Source organism: Pinus tabuliformis, chromosome 2_1 (assembly GCF_031772625.1).
Source record: "Pinus tabuliformis cultivar Carrire ecotype Pingquan chromosome 2_1, CPIR1, whole genome shotgun sequence".
Taxonomy (NCBI): Eukaryota; Viridiplantae; Streptophyta; class Pinopsida; order Pinales; family Pinaceae; genus Pinus; species Pinus tabuliformis.
Window position 1 is genome coordinate 561,718,948 of NC_142299.1, and position 24,803 is coordinate 561,743,750.

Consider the following 24,803-nt stretch of genomic DNA (forward strand, 5'->3'; position numbering starts at 1 on the left):
ATATGATCTTCAATTGTGAAATTTTTCATATTTAGGTTCTTTCCACTTATCATGAGTAGCAACTTCTTCCAAGGAAATTGGTTTAAAATTGGTAGATCAATTCAATTCACAATCATATGAAGTATTCATATCATCTAAATCACATTTTCCTTGTTTGTTGGAACTTTTGGTTCTTATTTTTCAAACCTTGTCACAATGAGAACTTTCAAGTGTTTTGATGAACCACTTTGGTAGACCTTTCTAATATAGTCGACTAATTGACATGGTGTTGCATAAATATTCAACCTTCCAATCCTCTTAATCACATCATTCAAAGGATATTCCTAATTTGAGTGGTTAGGACTTCATGAGAGGGAGATGGTGCTTCAAAAAGAGATTCTAGAGATTGATCCAAGATAGGGATCCCCCCTTCAAGATATGAAATATCATTATCAAATTCATTATATGTATTTACATGAGTGAATCTATCTAGATGATCAATTTGTCACTCAATAGTTTATCAATCTTGAAAAGATTCAAGAAAAATTACATCTCTAGAAAGAATAAACTTCTTGTTTACCTCATTGTAAAGATGATATGCCTTTGTGGTATTTCAATACCCCAAGAATTTCAGACGATATGCCTTGGTGGTTAGAATTTCAACGAGTGCTCTTGCTTGAAATTTATCTTTCAAAGTACACCCAACACATCTCGGTGTAATCATCAATAAAAGTCATCATATACGTATTGCCATTTACAAATGTGAATCGAGTGGCCTCGTTATTGAATATTCACAAGGGGAAGTTAATTCCTTCAGATCTCCAGAATATAGAGTACATCATGCATAAACAAATAAGGGGATCCAAGAAGTTTCAAGTTGATGGTGCCAAGTCCCAATGGTTTGAGACTTGATTTATCCGCAAAATACACTAATGCCATCTATATTGTCATTGAAATATTATAGTAGTATCTCTAAAAGTTCATGTGACATGTTGCACCTATGTCAAGCAACTAATAATCTCTCCAAGAAGCAAATGAAATATGAAACAAATCTTCAATTACTCCCATATTGCAACGAGAAACAATGTAATGAGTGGATTCAAGTGCCTTACCTTCGTTGGGTCTGGTATTTACCTCTGTCTGCTTTCTGCTCTTGTTTATCTTTGATCTTCTCCTAGTGGATTCTCCATGTCGATGCATCATGTCCATTTCTACCACAATGGAAACAGTGAAGATCAGGTCTCTCATCTTGGTTGTGTCTATCCCCCCTGCATCTAAAGTTCTTTCTTCCATTTCCCCTTTTACGACTTTCTCCTTTAAAAGAATCATATGATTAATTATTCCCTTTCTAAGCAAATCATATGATCATTTCAATAGGTTGAGATGTTGTCTTTCTCTTTCCAAAGGCCTTCTCGCATTCTACAATTGGTCACTATCTTATAGGGATTCAAGGTAGTAAGAATATTTAGCGTAGTGAGCCTTGTTGAAGGCTATGAGAGAGTTCAATCTTCATTCTAGTAGCATCTATGTCATGCATGATGGCTTTGATCTCAGAAGCTAAGGAAATGGGGTCATCATACTTCAACTTTAGGTTGAAGAGTTTCACCAATAGTTGTACAAGCTCCAACTCTGAGTGTGAGTCATACAAGTCTTAATATATTTAGAGAGCCATAAGAATATTTAATGGAAACAATATGATAGCTGACCTCCTCACTTACTAATGTAGCTATTAGGGAATAAGCTTTATTTTCTTTGCTCTTCCATATGGCCAACTCCTTGCCTGGTGGTAAAGACTTCTAGGTCCATTTTCCTCCTCTCCTTCATAGATGCCATCCTACAAATCATTAAAAATGAATGTGTTTGATCTTTTTGGACCACTTCTAATATTTATCCTTTCCAATAAGCACTACATCGATAATGGATATGATGGGATGCATCTTTGCAAGAAAAATCACTACAAATTAATGTCAAATTTAGTTCACCCAAAAAACTAATAAGAACTACAAATTGATTTACCAACTATTAAGAACTCTTTTCAATAATGTAGGAAAAGAACACTCTTCTATCATCAATCCTTGTAGTCATCCCATGGGCATGAACAAGAGCAGTGGTAGTAGTTGCCAATGCAGCACCAATACAAGTAGCCAAGGAAATGATGTGGCCTATCAAACCCTAGACAGAGTTGTGAGAAAAAATGACTTAAAAATGGGTCTCCACTTCGGCCACAAAATCAATTTTGTGTTGGAATCAATAGCAAGTAGCCACAATGTCAAAGAAAAACTACATCAAAAGATCAAAATCCTCAACAGTGTTAAGGAAGATACCATTGCCAAAGATCTATGTTTCTAAAAGGAAAATCCTTGGTAGAAATAAATCTTCTATGCATGTCAAATGTAGGATCCATACCCTTTTGATGCCATAAATTCATGACTTCACTGCTTCTGGGGCCCAACAATTGAATCTATGCTACTTATGGAGTAGCATGAAACGAGGCAGTTTTTCAAGTGATTGATCACCGAATCTCAAGGTGCATAACCATGTTTCAAGATTGGGTAGCCAAGTGCATGTGCTAGTTCTTCCTAATTTAGAAAACCTCGAGCTATAGCTAGTGATGGGGACTATCCAACTCAATGGCTTTAGAGAACACTAGCAGTTGCAAAGTGTGATAGTCATTCTTCTTCGTGTTTATATCCCGGCATCCATATCTCCAATGACCAAGTTATCTATATGATGCTTCTATACAAGCTTGAGTGTTGTCTTAGTTGGAGCATGTGTTTCTTATTCTTCTTGGATTTCTAATTTCTACTCTTCTTTTGCAACATTTTCCCCTTGATCTATAAGAGTAAGATCTCCTTCATTTGTTGGATCTGCTTTTTTTTTGGATAGAGTTTCATCTATTTTTACATCAATGCATTCTACTACATTGTGAAGTCGATTTGTTGTAGCATTTGTAGGCCTTACTTCTTAATGAGTATCCAAGAAAAATTCCTTCGTCTACACGGGAATCAAAATTTCCCAGTGAATTATCATATATTTTCATAAAGCATTTGCTCCCAAATATTCTAAAGTGTTTCACAGAAGTGGACCTTCCTTTCCATAGCTCATATGGAGTCTTATCGTTGTTTACCTAGAGTTGTGCCATGTTTATGATGTATATCACTGCCTCAAATGCCTCCTAGTTAACAGGTAACTTAGCTTCCAATAATATTGTTCTTGCAGTCTCCTATATAGATCAATTATTCCTTTCTACCACTCGATTTTGTTGCGGGGTTCTAGAAATAGAAAGGTGCCTTTTGGTTCCATGTTTTTCACAAAACTCAATGAATTCTCCTTAAGTAAATTCTCCTCCTCTATTTGATCTTAAGCACTTGATTTTCAAATCACTTTCATTTTCAACTAATGCTTTGAAAATAATCATCTATGAATTACATAAAATACCTTTCTCCCTGTAGTGTCAGAGTTCTAGTTGATATGCATAGATTTGTGTGGATAATTTCAAGTGGCATTGATGTTGAACATTCCTTTGACTTGAAATTGGTCCTAGTTTGTTTTCCATGTTGACATGATACACAAATAGCATTTGTTGGTTTTGAAATTTTGGGCATATCTCTTACTGCTTGAGTTTTGTTGATCTTCACCATGTTATCAAAGCTTAGGTGTCCCAAGTGTTTGTGCCATAGCCAACTTTCATTTGATTGACTCATGTAACATCTTTCTTCTTGAATTTCACTAAGAATGTATACATTATATGTTGTTCTAACCCCTTTTCCTACGAGACTTCTTATAGATGATCGCCTTATTTCATAATATTTGGCACGAAAGATAGGATTGTATTCTTGATCACACATCTGGATGATGCTTAGAAGATTGTGCTTAGGGCCTTCATCCTATAACGCATTGCTTTTCCCTTGTCATTGTTGAGACTCATAGTGCATATTCCAACAATTCTAGCAGACCCATTATCACCAAAGGTCACACTTCCTTGCTTCTATTTGCTTAATGAGATGAAATTCTTCTAGTCTCTTGTCATGTGCCTAGAACATCCACTATCAACAAACCACTAGCTCTCCTTGTTTTGAGCATACATAAATAGTTTACATTTCTTAGGTTCAAATTATTTAGCCTTTCTTTTCCATACTCCTTCCTTTGACTTTAATGGGTAGTTTTATGCTTCATGACTTGTATTGTTGCACTTGTATAATTCTAGATTATACTTTGAAAGAGGGGCAAAGGAATTATGAGTTCTGATTTGGTCTCGGCTTTTAATGTCAATAGCATTATTTTTAGGAGGTTGATGATTAGTCCTATAAGCCTTGCAATATTTTTCCTGATGACCAAAATATTATAAGTAAGAAACAATGACCAAGGAATATAGTTTGATAACTGTTAGTATAAGATTTGCTTGATGAGTCATTTCTTCTAAAGGAGGGTTGTACTTTTGAGTTATCATTCCTTGATTGATCTCTGCTTTTTGTTGGACTGTTGTGAGGAATGTGAGGAGACTTTTTGAGGACATCAACAAAATTTCTAGGTTTTTCAACATTGTTTTTTATGAAGCTTCTAGGCTTTTCTTCATGATGAGTGTGTCTACCTTTTATGAACTAGAGGATTCACCTGTATAACTGAGCCCAGACTTATCATGTGGTGACATTTGATAGTTGAGAATGGCGTCTAGAGTTTAGGAGCTCTTTAATTTTTTGTTGACTTTGTCCAACTCCTTTTTCAGAGATACTATTTCAGCTTCTAATTTTTCACAAATCACTTCTTTTTTCGTTAGTTTATTGCTCAATACTTCTACTTGCTTAGCTTCGTCTTTTTTAGTTTTGAGAGAGATGATTTCTTTCGATAACTTCCCATTCTTCCTTTTAAGTCTTGCATTTTCTTCTAAGGCACTAATAAATTTTGCTTCATTTGAGACAGTCATGAATAAGATTTCTCTATTTTCATCACACTCTTCCTCGATAGAGGCATCATTGTCTTGCTTGGAGAAAAAAATTCTTCTTTCTTGAGCCTCTCCTTTTGAGCGCTATTCTCTTATGTTCTTCTTCATCATCACTTTCATCTTTAAGAGGACATTTGGCAGCATAATGTCCTATTTTACCACATCTGAAACAAATGAGAGATAACTTATTGTCAAGCTTGGATCCTTTCTTTAGCCTCCTAACAAGTTGTGCCATTTCAATATCGAACTCATCCTGGTGTTCTTGCCTTTACTTGATGAATTTGATGCTTTGAATGCAACTTCCTTATGCGTTGGATTTCTAACCTCATCTCATATGTTGTGAGAATTCCATGAAGCTCATCTATTGATAAAGTGTCCAAATCTTTTAGTTCTTCTATAGCACAAACTTTAGCATCAAAATGATTTGGAAGAGATCTCAAAACCTTTTGGACAATTATCTTTTCCTTAACATCTTCACCCAACCCTCTGAGAGAGTCAACTACTACATCTCCTTAGAGGAAGTAAGAAACAATATATTTTTCATCATTCATTTTGAGACTTTCAAACTGTTTTTTGAATGTTTGAAGCTTTGCCTTCTTTACATTCGCATCACCTTCATAGACACTGATAAGCTTGTCCCACATGTCTTTAGTTGATTCACAACTCATAACTTTGATGAATTCGACATTTGACAGGCCACTTGCTATAAAGTTCAAAGCCTTGGCATTTGCTACATATTGTTGGAATTTTGTAGCTTTGGTCGATCTTCATAATTTGTTTTTGGCCCTCCAAATATTTATGAAAAAACAAATGCATTTGAGGATTGCAAGTCGGCTTCAAAATAAGAAAATTTGAATTTTCAGAAAGTAAATTGTTGCTGCCAAAACATTAGGTCAACTCCAAGTCGGCTCGGTCCCAGGAAATGCCCATTCAGTTCCCTTATCACTATTTAAAGGCATTCGGCCTCCTCTAAGAACACAATTCGGATCACACAAAGTTGACGATGTCTTCTGAGGTTATTAGGACGAATCTGAGGCTAAAGGAAGAATGAATTCTGAGGAAGAAATGAAGGCCGAAAAGGCACGAGAAGACCAAATTTCTAAAGATATTTGAGTGTTGTTTGACCAGGTTTGACCTGGGTTGGTTTCTGGTCTTCTTGACTTTGTTTTTTCACTGAGATTTCAGATTGTATCTCTTGTTGAAATGGATAAATTCTCCTAGAAAAGGTTGTTGGGTTTTTCCCGAGGTGATTTTGTGTCTCTTGTATTTGGTTGTCTCTTCTTGTTCGTATTGGCATTATTGTTCTAGTGTTGATAATTTTTTTGTATAATTGCTTAATGATGAATGTGGTATAAGATAAATTGGACTAATAATCATTGGAATTAATTATCAATTAAGGAAATCACTACTAAATCAACACATATGCCTTCCTCTCGTCTTGGTCTATTGGAGGAGATGGGATTTTATATCCATCTGTAACTAATTACCAAACTTCAACACCAAGAGACATCAGATAGTACTTCACTTTGACCTTCCAAAAAGCAAAATTTGTTCCATCAAAGTGGGGGACTTTGAGTGCTTTTTCACCAGCCATTGAGCTTGAACAATTCTTCTACCAATTGTTATGAAGAAGTTGGCTCTGATACCAATTGTTAGAAACACTGAGAAGGGCGGTGAATCAACATTTCAACCAATTGTTAACTTTTACAAATACAAAGCACTAACCATGCCAAAACACAATAATTAAAATAAAAAATTACTTGTATAATTTTAGCTCAGATTACAATGATGAGGACACCAATCCTCCTTTACAAATTCAGCCTGCAACTTGTCAAATAAGGACACCAATCCTTTTCCACAAACCAAGGCACCAACCTAGTAATAGAATGAGGACACCAATCCTCTTGAACAAGTCCAAGCACCAACCCGACAAACATGAGGACACCAATCCTCATCAGGAACCAACCTATCCAAACTAATCCAAGGTAGGCTTCAAAGCTTCTCCAAAAATTTGTTCCAATATAAGCTCCAAAAACTGCTTCAAAGACGAGATTCAAGATAGGCTCCACATAGATCACAGAACCGCTCCAAGATTCCTTCAAGATAGGCTTCAAAAGTTGCTCCTTATTATACTTTTGACCAGGTTCAAATCAACTTTTAATTAGAATTCAAACAACTTCAATTTAACTCTAAAAATAAACCAAGACTGGCTACAAAGAGGGTGCAATAGTAGGTGGTGAGAGGGCCTAATAGAAGGTTGTCACATGGCTGAAATACAGGCTGCCTCAGGGCCTAATAATGTAGGTTGCCTTAAGGCTGAAATATAAGTTTGTCATAGGGCCAAAGTACAAGCTGCCTCAAGGTCGAATTAGGGTCAAATTACAGGATGCCTTGGTGCCAAATTAGGGTCGAATTAGGGTCTACCATAGGGCCAAATTTTACCTCAATTATGTCGAGTTTCTTCCACTGATCTACCAGAAAAATACTCCAAAAAAATTGATCAAATACAAAGTTCCAGAAAAGCCCTAACCAAAACAAGAAAAACATTTTAAAGATAACTCCTTTCAACCTTGCTTCACTCCTTAGTTGATGTGATATGAACCTCTTCTTCTCTGTTGCTCAAACAAGTCATAATTATTTTTATTGCTTCGCCTAAATGGGAGAGGGGGTGGCCTATTTATAGGCCTCGTTGACCCCCAAATAGGGCTAGCTTAACTAAGTAGGGTTGACCTGACTTTTGGGAGGGCTGACTTGACTAGGGCCAAAAAATTCATTTTCTAACATGAAAAATTCATATCTCCTCAACTGAGAGGAGTTAGAGGGTGAGCCTTACCTTGTTGGAAAGGTCTCGAGATGATCTTTAAGCTTGTAATATCATCTTCTACAACAAGATAAATCTTTGACATTAATAACAACCATTTTCTCAACAAAACCTTCGGCCTGGTCAATGGTCAAACAAATTACATGTGTGGTCTCCAAAACAATTTGGTCAACTTCAGTCAAACTCAGCGTGCTTCTCATGCGTTCGGTTGTACGAGAGATAAGATGATGATGAGAGAGAAGATGAATTGCTCTTGCATGGTGGAGAAAATGAGATGTCATGTCATCTATTTATACTTGTCGAAAGGGGTAAAACAACCCAAGGGACACAACCCTTCATTGGTTTGGTCAACTTGACTTCCTGGGCCGACTTGTCACTCAAAAATAAATTTTATTTTAATTTTTCTAGGCCAACATGGAGACCCCTTTTGTCATGCAGGTCAACCCTCCCGATGCTACAAAAAACACATCATTTCATATTGCTTGTCTCTTAGTTGACAATAATGAATTTAATGATTTTTGCTTTTGCTTTCATTATTGGTTATTGATTTGGAATTGATTGACATGGTTGAGTCTTGGATTAACAAATGGAGAAGTGAACAAGATTGCATCTTCACAATTTGAAGGGTATGTTAACATAGCACAAAAAGGAGAATAAGTGATGCATTTAAGCATGTGGCATTGACATTATGACGTATTTAACAAAGTAACATCATACCCAAGTGTCCCACAAATTTGTCCAATAACTGATTGATTTTAATGCTGGAGGCTAAATGGTAAGTATTGTGGGATTGATGTATGAGAGGGCGACATGGAAGAAAACTTGGTCATAAGCATAGGATGTCATCTTGATTTGTCTATGGTTATTCATATCACTAGGCTTATCGCTAAGAGCTCATGACTAAGTTCTCAGGAAAGTCAAGTGATATTTTGATTGTGCTTCTCTCTAAGTACATTTGACAGCCAAGGATGACCTTAACCATGAAACAGTATTTTCTTGTGTGAAATGCATCACCTGATATTGTTATCTCCTTGTCAAACCCCTTTGGCCACCTTCCTACCAAACAATGGCGAGAGCACACCAAAAAACACCACTCTATTTTTTGATGTGCAGGCCATCAAAAGGGGTTGCCCATTGTCAAGGGTTCCTATAGAGGGGAGGGGTAAAGGGGGTTCTGAGTAGGAGGAAAAGGAATAGAGAAGGGGAGGAAGGGATAGGGAGGGAGAAAAGGCTTGTCCAGGGTGTTAGGTTATTTTTTGGTGTTATATATGTATATATGTGAACAATTATATCTGTTCAAAAAGAGAGGAATTATGAATGGTGGACTTCTTAGACGACACTCTTCAACAATGATTTGTGAGCCATAAGTCTATCTACTACCATGAAAATAAAGTGGCTTCACCATGGGTGGTGTTATACCAAGATGTTGATGGAAGTCACTTGAATGCTTGAATGATTCTCCCCAAGAAATCTGCTACAAGTTTTGTTGCCTTTGCAGGCAATCCCTCACCAATGCATCACAATGAGCTACGTGTGGGAGAAAATAGTTTCCACGTCATGAGAATACTAAGAGTTGCTGCCCACCACATGTTTTCCCAACAGTTTCCACCAGGCTAAGCCTTCTAGGGTACTGCAGGTATATAATTTATTTCAGTAAGCTTCCATTCCGAGTCCATGGAGGAGCACATGATGTCCACTCATACCAAAAACACCTACTTTTTCTCTATCAACTTAACCCTCAAGTTCATGGAGGGTCATAAAAAATACCCCCATCCCGACAGCACCTCTTGTAAATGAAAACAACTAAAGTATGGTTATTTTCATATCAAGGGGTCTTCTCATGTATTGAAGTGCAAACTTGTACAAAGCAAGTTGGCAACATATCCTCTCTGAATCCTTAAGAAGTTCAGCTTTTTCGTCCATTCATGTAAGCTTCACGACTCCCCCTCAACAAACATGAGCGAAAGATATAATGACTTACTTTATCACTGAAAAATATCCAATGCAAAACAATATCCAAATCAAAATTGCAGCGCTTTCTGCAATGTATCCAACCATGATTCCCTTTGGCATCCTCGCCCCAAATTTCAGGGGCGTGATAATTAAATAAATGCATCACAAAACAACATTTTTGCACTCAACCGCCAATTAATATTTGAAAACTCTGTCATGACTACCCAAACAATTTTTGGTCTCAAACACTTCTGAAATGGAGCTCCAAGTCACAAGTTTCAGTGATAGTTAACAAGTTACAACAGAGTTTAAATTTAATAAACAAGAAAAAACACATTTAAATTGAAGATAGTTTGCCAATGTATAGAGAAATTGACATATGCTCAATAAACTCTCAAATTTTCCTCTTTACAAGAATGAGACCAAGAATTTGTTGATGATCTCTCTGTCCAACATAGGCACAGTGCTTTATGCTCTGTGCTATGCGTCTCAAATAGGCCGAGAAATTTATATAGCATTATTCCACAATATCAAGTTCTTTGAAAGAGTTCAAACGTTGGAATAAAAATTTCATATCACTTTATAAATATGGCATCTGTATGTTCTACATGTAAACAGTTTAGAAAAGTGCATTTCATGACAGACCTTAAATGTAACTAGAGTTGAATATGATTTTACAAAAAAGTCTCGAAGTCTCATATACACATGCTGACAACAATAGTCAGCAATGAGGTGCTGAGATATACCTTATGCTTCTCCACTGGCATATTGCTATCTGTATAAATGCAGAATCTTCCTACATGAACAAGATTAAATACATAGATGTATTTATAACATTTAATGACAGACAATTCTCCAGTCAATTCAACTATAGACATCTGATTGTTACATGATTGAATTCAAGGGTATAATTTTCTCACACCAATTAAAATCAATCTGCATCTCCAAGTCCATCACTCCCGTCTCCTCTCTTGTGGATGGGAATGTAATGAGAACTAGATTTTCCTTGCTGTGCAGCAATTTCAGCATTTTTTCGGAGAACAGCACCAGGGGATGGGTAAGGACGCTGTTGGAACAATGGCCCCTGCAAATGAATCAATGGTATTGATATGTGAGGCAAGAAGGCACACAAAACCTGGTCAAAATACGAGAAACCCAAAATAAAAAATCGACATCTAAACATTGTAAAAATTTCAATGCTTAGATATGGTCAAAGTAATATGTACAGTGGCAGTAGTATCTGCAGCTCTCGGTTGCACGCCTTTCAGTCCAACCACCCTGTAGAACATTACCAATACCAACGAATCATTCAACCAGAATATGGTGCTCAAAACTACACAGTTTTCATTGGAAACATTCAGTTTATGATGCCACTGAACATTTCATTGTATGTCCATCACAAGCTTCATACAAAATTTTGAAAAACATATGCATACAAGACAGATAACCAGGACATGTGGATGGAAAATAAGCATACCAGCCACCACGGGGAGCATCTGAATAAGAGCTGGGATCCATAGGGTCCAGTTCATCACTATCACTGGGTATTCGCTTCCTGTGATCTTTCTTGTAACCTTTCCCACTAGGAGGCTTCGCTGCAGACCTACATGGGCAGTAAATAGCATAATTTCATATTTGCTTAGTTGATGTACAAACTCTACTATCCCGACCTTGCAAAGCGTGCAATTTAACCATCTCCTCATTTGAAGATAACTTGCCTGTGTTTTGAGTCCTTTTTAACTGACTCTTCTTCAACAGCAGCCGCAATATCCGATTGCCATTTGTGCTTGAAACTGGGGTCTGACTGTTCCTCTGAACCTGGTAAATATGTGCTCTGCTTAGCACTTGGAACCATATTTAGTGGCACAGGAATGTTTAAAATCCTGCATCCAAAACAAAAAGAGGTATATGTCATAAGGATACAAAATAAGGAATGCATATGATAATTCTTTCAACAATTTATCAGAAGGTCATCCGGATAATCTCTGTTTCAACAATTTATCAGAGGGTCACTATAATTATCTCTACCTTAAACAGAACACATTGGGAATCTTGGTCCCCGACAGTTGAAAAGCAGATTACGTTTGACTTTTTATATTGGAATATTAAGATTACATATTAAGAATTTTCCTAGCAATTTCAAAGCAGGTCAACTTTTGAGAATAAATCCTCATATCCAGAGGTTCCCTTCTTCATGATCACTTTCTAAATTTTAAGACAGATTCCCGCAAGCATTTTTGTGATATTTACTCCATGATCATCTTCTTCAGATATATAGCAAATGCTTTATTACTTAAGAATTGTTTGTTTTGGCATCAATATGTAACTCCAATGGTAATCTTCAGCGATGTATCGTTAACATTTGTCACATCTGGAACTAGGACAGGATTACATATTATTATTTTGGATATTCGCTTGTCTTCATAACTACTATCAATCCATAAATCATTAATGGTACTGTTCAGCATAATCTCATTAACACTTCTCATATCTGGATGTAGGACAGGGTTTATATTTTAGGCACAATTGCCATACACAACATACTATCATGTTTAATGTGAAGAATAGAGTACACAATAAAGCATGATAAACCTGCATATACACAATGTAGTACACAACATATGAATGTGGAGCAGCTTCCAAACTATTATTATGACAAGTTACACAGTAACTCCTTAGATTTCAATACAATAATCATAAGTCTACATATATATATTTATATAATGGCTCGGTCTTTATATATACCAGTCTAGATCCATCTTAACTCCATATCTAACAAGTTAGAATGGTTTAATCCCCCCTTTAAATAACCTATATTTCGCATGAATACAATGGGTCAATACCATGGGTTCACACAAAGCTAGAGCTCAAAAACCACCAGTAACTTGACCAAGTCAAATTTACCTTAATTACCCAACAAATAATAATAATAAAAATAATGTAGCAATTTTATTTTCATTATTGCCGAGAGGTGCTCTACAGCCTAATATAGGGGTAGATATGCAAGTATAAATGTTTAACATTTAACATTTATATGTCAGCTCAATTAAAAAATAATAAAAGGTTAAAAGTAATATAGAGTCAAGTATGGTGGAGATGTTGTAGTTTAAACATTTAAATCTCGGCACAATTAACAATGAAAAGTAAGAAGTAATAATAATAATAAAATTCAATTTGTTATATTCTAATTTTGTTTTGCAGAGCAGTTTAGCCCCTCCAACTCAAGTTAGAAATTATGATTTAGGAAATGTTGCATAAATAATTATAAGTTACATTGGTCAATCTTAAATTAATAATGACTGATAGATAACTAATAAATTGAAATGTGAAGTGGATACGTAAATTGTTTGCTCACGCAGAATAACTTACATAAATTTTGGTAGGTAGTAACCACTAATAAGTCTATACATTTACAACTTTACTCCTACATAACTGTTGAAGAAAACACAAATAATGGTGGGAAGTAACTCATATAAGTATATTTTTTACATCTTATTTGTATCCATTTTTTATGCAAAGATTTGCTTAAGATATGTTATTTACTTACTCATGTAAGTATATTTTTAGCATCTTATTCTTATCTATTTTTTATACAAACTCTTGCTTAAATAATGATGGGAAGTAGTTCATGGTAGATATTTTACTCCTATATAAGTGTTGAAGAAAACATAAATAATGGTGGGAAGTAACTCATATAAGTATATTTTTTACATCTTATTCGTATCCTTTTTCCATGCAAAGATTTGCTTAAGATATGTTATTTACTTACTCATGCAAGTACATTTTTAACCAGTGATGATAATATCAACAAGATATCGCTGATAATAAAAAATATCGCGATATTTTGGCTCTCGAAAATATCATAATATTTCCAAGATATCATCGATATCTCGGCAAAATATTGCGCAACAATAGAAAATATCGTGGGGCAAGCTAGGTCGCGGCTAGAAAAAGGAAAATTCCTCTTTTTTTTCTTCATTTCTGTTTCTGGGTGTTGGAGAAGGAAGGGGAAGAGTTTTGTGGTGGTTGTCAATGAGAAATTGAGGATCAAACATCGATTATCACCGCCAATTAAGATTTTTTTGTGGATCAAAGATTGAAGAATAGTGAGACAAACTTCATTTCTTCCATTAACAGGTATGTTCTTAAAAACCCCTATGTAACATGTTAATGATTTTTCATAGATTTAGGGTTATGCTTGCTTGACTCTTTGCCTACCAACATTTTGTTTCTTTGTTTTTTTTCCATTTGCTATGATTTTCATGCCCATGAGCCAATGCAAGGGTTTTCTCCATATTTGGACAGCAAGCTTCATTTTTTTTTCAACTTTTTTATGTGCCCTCTTATTGCCATTTTTCATTCACATTGCAAAATGCAAATAATGTAGTAATTTTTTTTAAATGAGGTGGTTATTACTTATTATTTTTTGTGTTGGGGGATTTAATGCCAATTTTTTTTTTGTGCCCTAGGTTTGAATTAGTTCACTACACATGTCAAATATGCCAAAAGCCTTGAACCCATTTTGGGAGTATGGGGAGCTTGTTGGTGGGGCAAATCGGGCATATATATCATGCAAATTGTGTGGGACCAAGATGTCAGGAGGGGTTACATGATTAAGATACCATCTGGCTAGACTCCCTGCACATGATGCAAATGTAATGCCTTGTATGGTTTCTAGTGCATAGGTTATACAAAAAGTTCTTAAAGCAATTGTTGAACAAGACAGAAAGATAGCTGCTAAGGAAAGGGCACTGGTCTCATATAGATAGTTGCTAGTTTTATTTGTTTTGCTACATATAAGTTTATAACTCATGATGATGAAATACTTTTATATATGTGATGTTATTTTGTTTGAGTCCTTGATTGGACAATTATCAGGGATCAGCAGGATTTGGTATCACCTTTGAAGTTTGATGTATCATTTCTATTTGACATCATATATATCAGTGCTTTCTTCGTATTTATGCGTCAATGTGTTTAGTTCATTATTGCTTTATATGTTTAAAAATCTGAAGAAAAAAAATGAATATATTATGCATTGTTTATGCTTGCCGATAATTTCGTCGATATTGCCGATAAGATGTTTTCTAGACCCTCACCAATATTTTACCGATACCGAAATTATCAACATTGTTTTTAACATCTCATTCCTATCTATTTTTTATACAAACACTTGCTTAAATAATGATGGGAAGTAATTCATGGTAGATATGTTATTTATTTGAGTATAGCTTATTTTCAAGTAATTTATTTTTGGATGGTTTCCATGCAAAGTTTAAGAATAAAAAATCATTACACAAATATTTAAAAATCATGCATCAATATTGCAACCATATCCATAAATTAGGGCATAAAATATGTAAGGTAGTTATCCACATGGCATTATATTGTGCAAAAGTTGCAATAAGACCTTCAAGTTATAGTCCAATCCAATGTTTGAACATTCATTTTTTAATAAACTAATAACATTATAATTTGCATTGGTCAATGCTAAACTAATAGTGATCAACAAAAAAATCGATTGTTAGAGTATTGCATTTGAAGGGGCTATAATGATTTCATAACCATATTTAAATTCAATTAATACGCAATAAAAACTTAATACTTACAATAAACTTACAATATGACAAGTTTCTTAACAATGGATATCCACCCCCGCTTTACTATGGATATTATTGACTTGTAAATAGGTTTTGTTACAATACCATGACTTATCAATACCACATGCAGAAAAACCATAACTCATTTCACTATAAAAAAGTAAAATGTAAAATATTTTGACATTACATATAACATTGATTACATAGAGTGAAAATTCTCCATCATATGGATGGAGGGGGAGAAAAAGAGGGGAGAGAGAAAAGGAGAGAGGGAGAGAGAGGGGGGAGAGAGAAGGAATGAGGGAGGGAGATAGTGACAGAATTAGAGGGTGGAGAGAGAGAGAGAGTGATGAGGAGGGGGGAGAGAGGAATGAAGAGGGAGAGAGGGAGGGAGGTGTAAGAGAGAGGGACAGAGAGGAATGAAGAGAGATAGGTGGGGAGGGAGAGGAGAGATGGAGTTGGAGGGGGAAAGAGAGGGGGAAGAACATAGACATAGAGAGATAGAGGTAAAGAGAGAGGGAGAGAGGAGACGAGGGCAGATAGAGAAGGAGAGGAGAAAGAGAGGGAGGGAAAGGAAGAAGAGAGAGGGAGACATAGAGATGGAGGGGGGAGAAAGAGAAGGAGAGAGGGATGGAGATAGTGACAGAGTTGGAGGGTAGAGAGAGAGAGAAGGGGGGGAGAGACAGAGGGAAGTGGGAGAGAAAGGAAGAGAAAGGGGACTTGAGGGAGGGAGAGAGTAGAGCAGGAGGGAAGAGGGAGAGGGAGAGATGGATCCAGCCTAGATATGGTATGTGTGTATATAAAAACTAGCCTAGATCCATCTTAACCCCATATCTATCAAGTGTCAAGAGGGATCAAATCTCTTGAGATACAAACCTATTTTAAAGTGAAGAGATTTGATCCTTCTCGGTGATTGATAGATCTGGGGTTAAGATGGATCTAGCCTTTTAAAGTGAAGAGATTTGATCCTTCTCGGTGTTTGATAGATCTAGGGTTAAGATGGATCTAGGCTAGATCCATCTTAACCCTAGATCTATCAAGCACCGACAAGGATCAAATCTCTTCACTTTAAAATAGGTTTGTATCTCAAGAGATTTGATACCTCTTGACACTTGATAGATATGGGATTAAGATGGATCTAGGCTAGTTTTAGTTTGAAGTTATTTTTATTTTAACATAAGGTTATTTTTATTTTTATTTTATATTCACTAAATCAAAATGTTTACAGGACTTTACATTACAACATGTCTACCATACTGGGCTAGAGAGAGCCTCTCAATGCAACTAGTTCTCACCCATTACCCATGTTGTACCACTATGAGGTTGATCCACCATTTATATATACATTTTGTTAGCACTTTGTGATTTCCCTAGGCTGAAAAAAATTCCAGAGGTAACCACAAACCACTTTAGGCTAGAATCTAGCCCTTCTAGCCTGGATAGGGCTCTCTCACTTAGGTTACTCAACAAATATGATATTAGGCTAGGTAATAAGCTCAACAAGGTTTGAGTTTTTAAAGGTCTGTTGATGAGAAAAGAGACAGATCCATTGGGCATGGAGTCATGTCAAATTAGTGTTTGTCCTATGATATGATGGAAAAAGAGAGGGTTTCTCCACAGGGGCCAAGGTAGGCAGCTTTGGTGGTGGAATTTAGGTCAAATTGTTGTAGGGGGTGAATGTATAAAAAGTGAAAGACAACACATTAGAGCATCAAACCATGGATGAATTCTAAAATGTTGCTTTAAGCTGAAAACGTTGATAACTTGGCAAACTAAAACAGAGCATCATTAAAGATGAATTCTGAATCAAACATCTGGTTTTTTCCAAGCAAGAAGATACACATTAAAGGGATGTAAACACACAAGATAACTTACAAGATCAAAGGAGCACAAACCACCAAAATTCTGACACAGGAACCCCTGCAAATCACTTTTTATTTCATTCATTCACTGGCAAAGCTTTCAGAAAAATACAGTGCACAAAAGTCTTTTCTCTAATCTAACCAACAAAACCACTTACAATGCTTTTGATCTCTTTATCCATCATGAAGGATTCGGTCTGCTACCCTAGGTGGTCGAAATCATTGACCAAAACAAACTTTTAACTAGATACATAAAAAATCTAGTGCATATACTGCAAAATAGGAGTAGTTTTCCTTACAATCAATCCAAGCCTAAAACATCACTAACCTGGAATATTGACAAATAAACATTAAATACAACTCCTAAGATAATTTTCCACCTATCTAAATGATCTAAACCACTTCTAGAAGTCAAAAATTTGAAATTTGAAATGAAAAGTGCCGACTGTCCAAACTTGCAACGCATTAGGCAATTTCGCAGCAAAATGAAGTAGCTTCCACGTTCTGTACAGTTGCGGCCCCTTTCTGTCAAAATGAAGCAAATGGGTGTGAAAAATCCTCAACCAGAACCGCTACTGTAGCAACTGATGATATTACTCCTATTTGTTAATTTCCTTTAAACAAATTACTTATTGTTTCCTACGGCAAATATCGTAATGCATACACTACAGCCTTCACTTAATTAAACATTATGCGGAAACAAGAGACTGAGCAAAAAAGAAAATACAACACAATTGACACTGTTGTTTTTGGACAAATGTCCCCAGAAAAACCCAATGCGAGAAAACCGGTGTAGCAGTTCTGAGGGTTTATTATTATGAAGCAGTAGCAAATTTTGAATACATATCTAGATACCTCTCATGTTATTCAGTTACAGAGATATAAATATTCGCAGAAATATTTATGAGATTACCTCACACAATCACTGAGAAAATCCCAGCTAATCTGGATACTGAATGAAGTGCCTTTGGCAAGCCCTACGCTGCTCTGTGCAGTCCTCACGTAGTCTCGGCATCAACCTCTCTAGGCTCTGCATCACCCAGTCTGCTAATCGATTTGCTACCCGAAGTCTCTGCTCTCAACCTCACGGGCTCACACCTCGGCTCCCGGCTTCTGAAACTGACTCTCCTCAATAAAATCTTGGATTCTCTCTCACCCTCTACATGGCCCTTCATGGCCCTATTTCAACCTCTGCGTCTGGGCTACTGGATCACTCTCTGCCTCTCTCTGTTGATGATTCTCCAACTGAGAAAATCTCTCTCTCCAGATGCTATCACTGCCCCTCAACTGCAAGAAATCTCTCTTGATCTCTCAGTGTGTTTTTCAAATGATCCTCAAGCCCCTTCTTATATCTTTATGTTGGACAACCAACGGCCTAGATTAACTCCTAAACAAAGGCTCATATTGTTTTGGCTCGATCTACATCTTCTTCTAGAAGTTACACCCACAATTAGATTAATACCCATTAATATTTTAATTTTCCTAAGTTTAGACTTAGGAACTCCATTAGAAATATTAATTATTTTAATAAAATCATTTCTGGGTGGAATTTCTCAAAACGATTTCTAGGTTCTTTGGAATACATGTGCCCAAGCCTCCCTGCAAAATTTGAGGCCTAGAGCACATCCGATGGTACCCCAAATCAACACTCCCTCTTAGAGAGGAATGTGCTCTAGCAATATACATTGTTGCATACTGCTCTAACTCTAAAGCATCGTCCTCTGCGTTGCTAATGCTTGACATGTTGTCCACCAACAACTACGTTGATGTTGCAACTATACTATTGCCTTTGACACTACCACTGCCATTGCTACATCTGTACTACTACCTCTCAAATGTTGCATCTGCTATGTTGCTAGCACTGCCACTGCTAACATTGCATCTATACTGCAACTCAGTCGCTGAGAGAAGCAACTGAAAAACATCCAAAATTACTGAACTAATTGTGTTCAGTATGATACCACATGAATGTTGGAGCCTGACCGTTGCTAGTCTCTGTGCCGACCCTCTGAATCTACTGCGCTGCTGCTGACCTCTGCTCAGTGCCATCTGCACTGATGTCAACGCTGCTCTACATTGTTCAATCTCTGGCGCTCCTAGCCACCCCAACTGTGTCCCCGACACTCCTTGGCACCATCCGACACTAGTCCATCCTGCTACCACAAAATTGGGCTCCCGTAGCAAGGTATTGATCCAAGAGGTGGACTCCTCAAGGACAGTGTTGCACGAAGCACCCCCCCCCCCCCCCCGCCCCCCCACCCCCACGGTTCCAAGCCCCGAAGCGCGTCCCGTACGGAAGCGCCTAGGAAGCTTGGCCGGAATTCGGAAGCGCCGCTTCGGCATTTTTAGACGCTTCCTGGAAATTTGGAAGCGTTGTACGGAAGCGCCGAAGCATGCTTCGTACGGCGCTTCGGGCATCGGAAGCGTGGCGCTTCGGAGGAGGAAGTGTACGCTTCCAGAAAAGCTTCCGGAAAAGCGTTTAAAAAATCGGTTTTTTTTTCAATTTTTTTTTTTTTTTAATTTTAGGTGAGTTTGCTTGTTGGGGGTGGGTCCACCTTGGGTTAAGGTGACGAATGAAGGCAAAAAAAATATAAATATAGCAGATGCTCCCTCATGGTAATGTTAAATTCTTAAAGTAAAAGTGACATTCTCCTTTATTTTTCATTTTCATCCTTTTACTTAAATTTTTAACATTACCATGAAATGACTCAGGATGTTTGAGAGTGGTTCCAGCCTCATTGGACTTCATATGGAGAAAATAGAATTTCATATCCTATTCAAAATTCAGCAGACTTAACAGTTTTCAAGAATTCAAGATCAATGGGATTGTGGCATTTCATTAGATTATATCAAGTATGAAGGTATGCGATTAGCATTTAATCAAGAGCACCAAGCCCTATATGTACCCTAGTGTTGGTGGTGTTATTGATGAACTCCTTTGTCACGCGGCACGCCCTTAGCAAAAAATTACCTTTCAATCAAGTCAAAATCATCGATCAAGCATGTTAAGCTTTTTCTACCATATTTTAAGTCTTGAATTAGGTAGTTTGATCAAAATTGGGCAATGTTGACTAATATCCCTAGACAATCGAGGTAGAGGCAAAGGCTAGACAAGAGGAGAAGAATCTAGATTCTAGATGGTTGATGCATCTAAATGGTTGATGCTCGAATAATTAATCATTAATGTACAATGGATGTTATATCTATCTTGATTTATGCAAAAATATGCATGTTTTCATGTCTTCTACAATTAATTTGGTATTTGGGATGTTTGTTTTGAGTATAAATGCAAAAAAATATAAAAATATATATATATAGCAGACGCTTCCGCGGACGCTTCACTTCCTATATTTTTGGAAAATGACGCTTCGGCGTCCCCGCTTCCAAAAAACGCTTCCGCTTCGTGCAACATTGCTCAAGGATCCTGCCCATCTATAGCTCTTACGAACTACAACTCCAAATCAACCCACCTCCCTCCTGGAGGTATCTCGACTATCATGGCGAACTCGTCCTCTTCGATATTCGCGGAAGCAACCTTCGGATCATCTTTCTCATCCTTTTCCTTCTTCCTAAGAGGACACTGGGTAGCGTAATGACCCATCTCACCACACCTGAAACACTTGATCTTCAAGACGTCCTTCTTACGTCTCCGATGCTCCCGCTGTCATTTCGATGCAAGGGATACATTATCCTCCTCCTCCTTGGGCTTCAACCCACTACTGTTGCTGCTTCCGTCAAGTTTGACCTTGACTAGGTCTCTCCTCAGCTCCTTTTGTTTTAGAGTTTCCCACATCTCAACCCAATTCGACAACGCTGCTCTGCCCAAAATACTCTTGACAAAGACTTGCTACTCATCCGAGACAGAATTAAGGGTCAGTCTAACTAACTCTGAATCCTGAGGTGTATGCCCTGCAGCAAACAACTCATCACGAGTTTCCTTTACCTTCGTGAGGAATGGATCCACACGCTCTCCCTTCTGCATCTCTAAGCAAATCTCAACTTCTGCTCCAAGTACATCTTTCGTTGCTCGAAAGATCCGTGATATAACGTGGCCAAGGCATCCCACATCTCCTTAGCAATCCCTCTGCTAAGAACATGACATACCACGTGATCCTTGACTCCATCTAGGATCATCCTCTTCGTCTTCGCCATTTTTGATCTGGACTTCTTCAGTGGATCTGCATCTGTAGGGACAGCCACCACGCTGTCGACATAAGTCTTGAGGGCATGCTCATCTAGAAGGAATGACATTCTAGCCTTCTAGATGACGTAGTTGGATGCTCCATCCAACCTGTCCTGATCCCTCAAGCCACTGGTTGCCATATCTGCCAAAAATGTCGAAAGTCTCCTCTCTACTTCTCACTGCTGCTGCTCAGCCAATCACAAAACAGACTTTTCAGCAAGGAAGTCTGCTGAGGAAAAGTTCCATCAAAGTGCTTCTCTTCTTTCTTTTGACGTTTTTCAGCCCAACAATCTGTCTACTGAAAATCTGCGTCCCACCAGTGCTCTCAAGCTGAGGCTTCGGTGCTACTCCCTCTACCCTAGCAAAAATTCGAACTAGAAGTCCTTCTCTTCGTCGACTCACTCGGAGAGAGACTGCCTCGAAAATCTGCCCTCCCAGCTTGGAATTGCGTCAACCGTCTGGGGTTTCGATCTGCTGCCTCCTGTAGCTTTTTTGAACTCCCTCTTCTGCTCAACGTTGGATCTACTAGCTCTGCTCTTCTTGCTTCCCCTGCAGCTCTGATACCATGTGAAAATTCCTCAACAAGAACCCCTACTGGAACAACTGATGATATTACTCCTATTTGTTAATTTCCTTTAAACAAATTACTTGTTTCCTACAACAAATATCATAATACATACATTGCAGCCTTCACTTAATCAAATATTATGTGGAAACTTGAGACTGAGCAAGAAAGAAAATACAACACAATTGACATCGTTGTTTTTGGACAAATGTCCCCAGAAAAAACCCAATGCGGGAAAACCAATGCAGCAGCTTTGAGGGTTTATTATTATTAAGCAGTAGCAAATTTTGAATACATCTCCAAATACCTCTCAGGCTATTCAGTTACAGAGAAAAATATTGGCAGAAAGATTTGTGAGATTACTTCACACAATCATTAAGAAAATCCCCGCAGATCGGGATACTGAATGAAGTGCCTATAGTAGGTCATACGTTGCTCTGCGCAGTCCTCACGCAGTCTCTGTGTCAACCTCTCTAGGCTCTGCGTTACCCAGTCTGCTGATTGATTTGCTGCCTAGAGTCTTTTCTCTCAGCCTCCTGGTCTCACACCCCGGATCTTGGCATCAGAAACTGACTGTCCTCAGCAAAATCTCGGGCTCTCTCTCACCCTCTGCATTGCCTCTACGTAGCCCTACATCAGCCTCTACGTTTGGGCTACTGGATCACTCTCTGCCTTTTTCTACTGATGATTCTTCGGCTGAGAAAATCTCTCTCTCTCCAGATGCTATCCCTGCCCCTCAACTGCAAGAAATCTCCTTGATCGAAATTTCCTCCTAAGAACTTCTCACTTCAGAAATTCGATCTCTTGATCTCTCGGTGTGTTTTCCAAATGACCCTCAAGCCCCTTCTTATATCTTTCTGTTGGACCACCAACGACCTAGATTAACTCCTAATCAAATGCTTAGATCGTTTTGGCTTGATCTCCATCTTCTTCTAGAAGTTACACCCACAATTAAATTAATACCCATTAATATTTTAACTTTCCTAATTAAAAATATTAATTATTTTAGTAAAATCATTTCTGGGTGGAATTTCCCAAAATGCTTTCTGGGTTCTTTGGAATACATGTGCCCAAGCCTGCCTGCAAAATTTGAGGCCTAGAGAGCATCTGATGCTACTCCAAATCAACAATGGGTATGCTTCAAATACCTCTGTGATAGTGTTGAACCCCTTAAGTGAGATTCCAATAGCCTGCAGACCTCCCTTTGCCCTGTTCCCCAGTTTCGCACTAATATTGTCTGCTTTCGCAGCAGCTACATAAACTAACATATATCGACTCCTTTCTTAATATAAAGTGTTGGAAACATCAATGTGGATGTTGGAACCTCTTATAACTCCCATCATGACAACAAAAGCTTCCAACTTCACTATCCCACCAATGTCAAAATCTATATAAAAAGCGCAGCAAACCCCTTGCTGCGTTTTTGCTCATTTCATCAAAATTTACCTTTTTTGATCTCTTGAGCCAAAAAAAAAAACAAATTTTCAGGGCTAAGTTGAGCTTTCCTACTGGAGATTCACTTTTGTACTGGCCTCTACAAGTATATCTAACTTGCCCATTTTCCTCTTCCTTCCAGATTCCTTGACTTCAATGAGCTTTTTCTTCACCAACCTGAGCCTTCCTTTTAACACCAAATTTTGTACATAGAAATTTTTCACTTGCCTATGCAGAGGCAAGGTCCACTTCAATTTGTATTTAGCCTTGTCAAGGACAGGCCCAACAGCTTCCAACTGCCTAAACGCATAGAACTTATCCCTGTGATCCTTTTCTACAAGCTGGTCCACCTACTGTTGAACTCCTTCAAGTTGTTCCAGGAGCTTCTCAAATTCTTTTTGTTCATCAAAAATCGTCTTTTGTTTAGGCTTAACAGTCTCATTTACTTGCATTTTCACCTTGGCAACAGACCTAGTTCTATGTCTCCTTGAATGCTCAATTGGCTCCTTTAGCTCTTCAACATCAATGACCATTTTGTCTTTGCCTTTGGCAACATGTGCCAACGTTTCCTTTGATAGCTCTCTTTCACTAGGCTGAATAGTTTCTTATGATATTTTATGTCTAAGTTCCCTATTCTCCTGCTGTAAGTACACTATTGTCAAATGGGCCTTGTCTAACTGATCTTGTAACTCTCTAATTTTCTGGTCCCTTTTATCAATTTCCACTTCCTTTAGTGTGCTCTCTGATTCATAACTTGAATAGGTGAAGATGGAGGATCTATAGGCAATCTCTTGGATGCAGATCTTGTTCTTGGTACCCTTGTCATCTTTTCTACCTCATGTGAGAAATGTAGCTTCTTAGCACTTTTCTTATCAATTTATTTGTTTTTAGTCAAAGGCTTTTTTACTGAGTTTGGTACTGCAGGTGAAGCTTCTTTAACCACAATTGAAGGAATGTCTTTCTTGGTCTTTTGATTGTTTGAAGACAATGTTGCCCAACCTGAATAAACCAAAACTGGCTTCAACTTGACTTCCTTTTGTTGGAACTTGGTCAACCATCTTACATAGACTCCTGAACAAATAATAGGGAAGATTCAAATATTTCTCACTAGTAAATTGCATTAAGAGCCTAATGTGATAGTAATACACTTTACTAAACCTCTCCTCACATGTGAAGTACCTTTGAATCACTTCCAATAGTTTACTATGGTGATCTTGTAAATAACTCCTTGGAACCACTGAACCATACCCTTTCTGGTGTTTTGGCTTGAGAAAATCCTTGAAATCAACCAAATCAAAATAAATTCCTTTAAATCATTCCTCTCCACTCAAAGGGATCTCAATGGCCTCAACTATTGATTGAGCTGACACTGAAAAAGTTAAACTTCCCACCTTTGCTTGCACACCATAAAAAACCCTAGCAAATTCCTTTGTCAATTGTACATGATACCCCTGAATTTTCTCA

General features: G+C 37.5%; 1 protein-coding gene across 2 annotated transcripts in view; it reads right to left on the bottom strand.

Moving 5' to 3' along the window:
- Nucleotides 1-10,251: 10,251 nt before the first annotated feature.
- The window catches only part of LOC149201616 (uncharacterized), a 159,568-nt gene continuing 145,016 nt past the window's right edge, over nt 10,252-24,803 (bottom strand). For both annotated transcript variants that reach the window (XM_089402967.1, XM_089402966.1), the window contains 4 exons: nt 11,414-11,578; nt 11,173-11,298; nt 10,922-10,973; nt 10,252-10,779 (listed from right to left, as the gene is read on the bottom strand). In XM_089402967.1, coding sequence (XP_089259093.1) covers nt 10,627-10,779; nt 10,922-10,973; nt 11,173-11,298; nt 11,414-11,578 — 496 coding nt within the window. In that variant the 3' untranslated portion in view covers nt 10,252-10,626. The remainder of the gene's footprint in view (nt 10,780-10,921; nt 10,974-11,172; nt 11,299-11,413; nt 11,579-24,803) is intronic.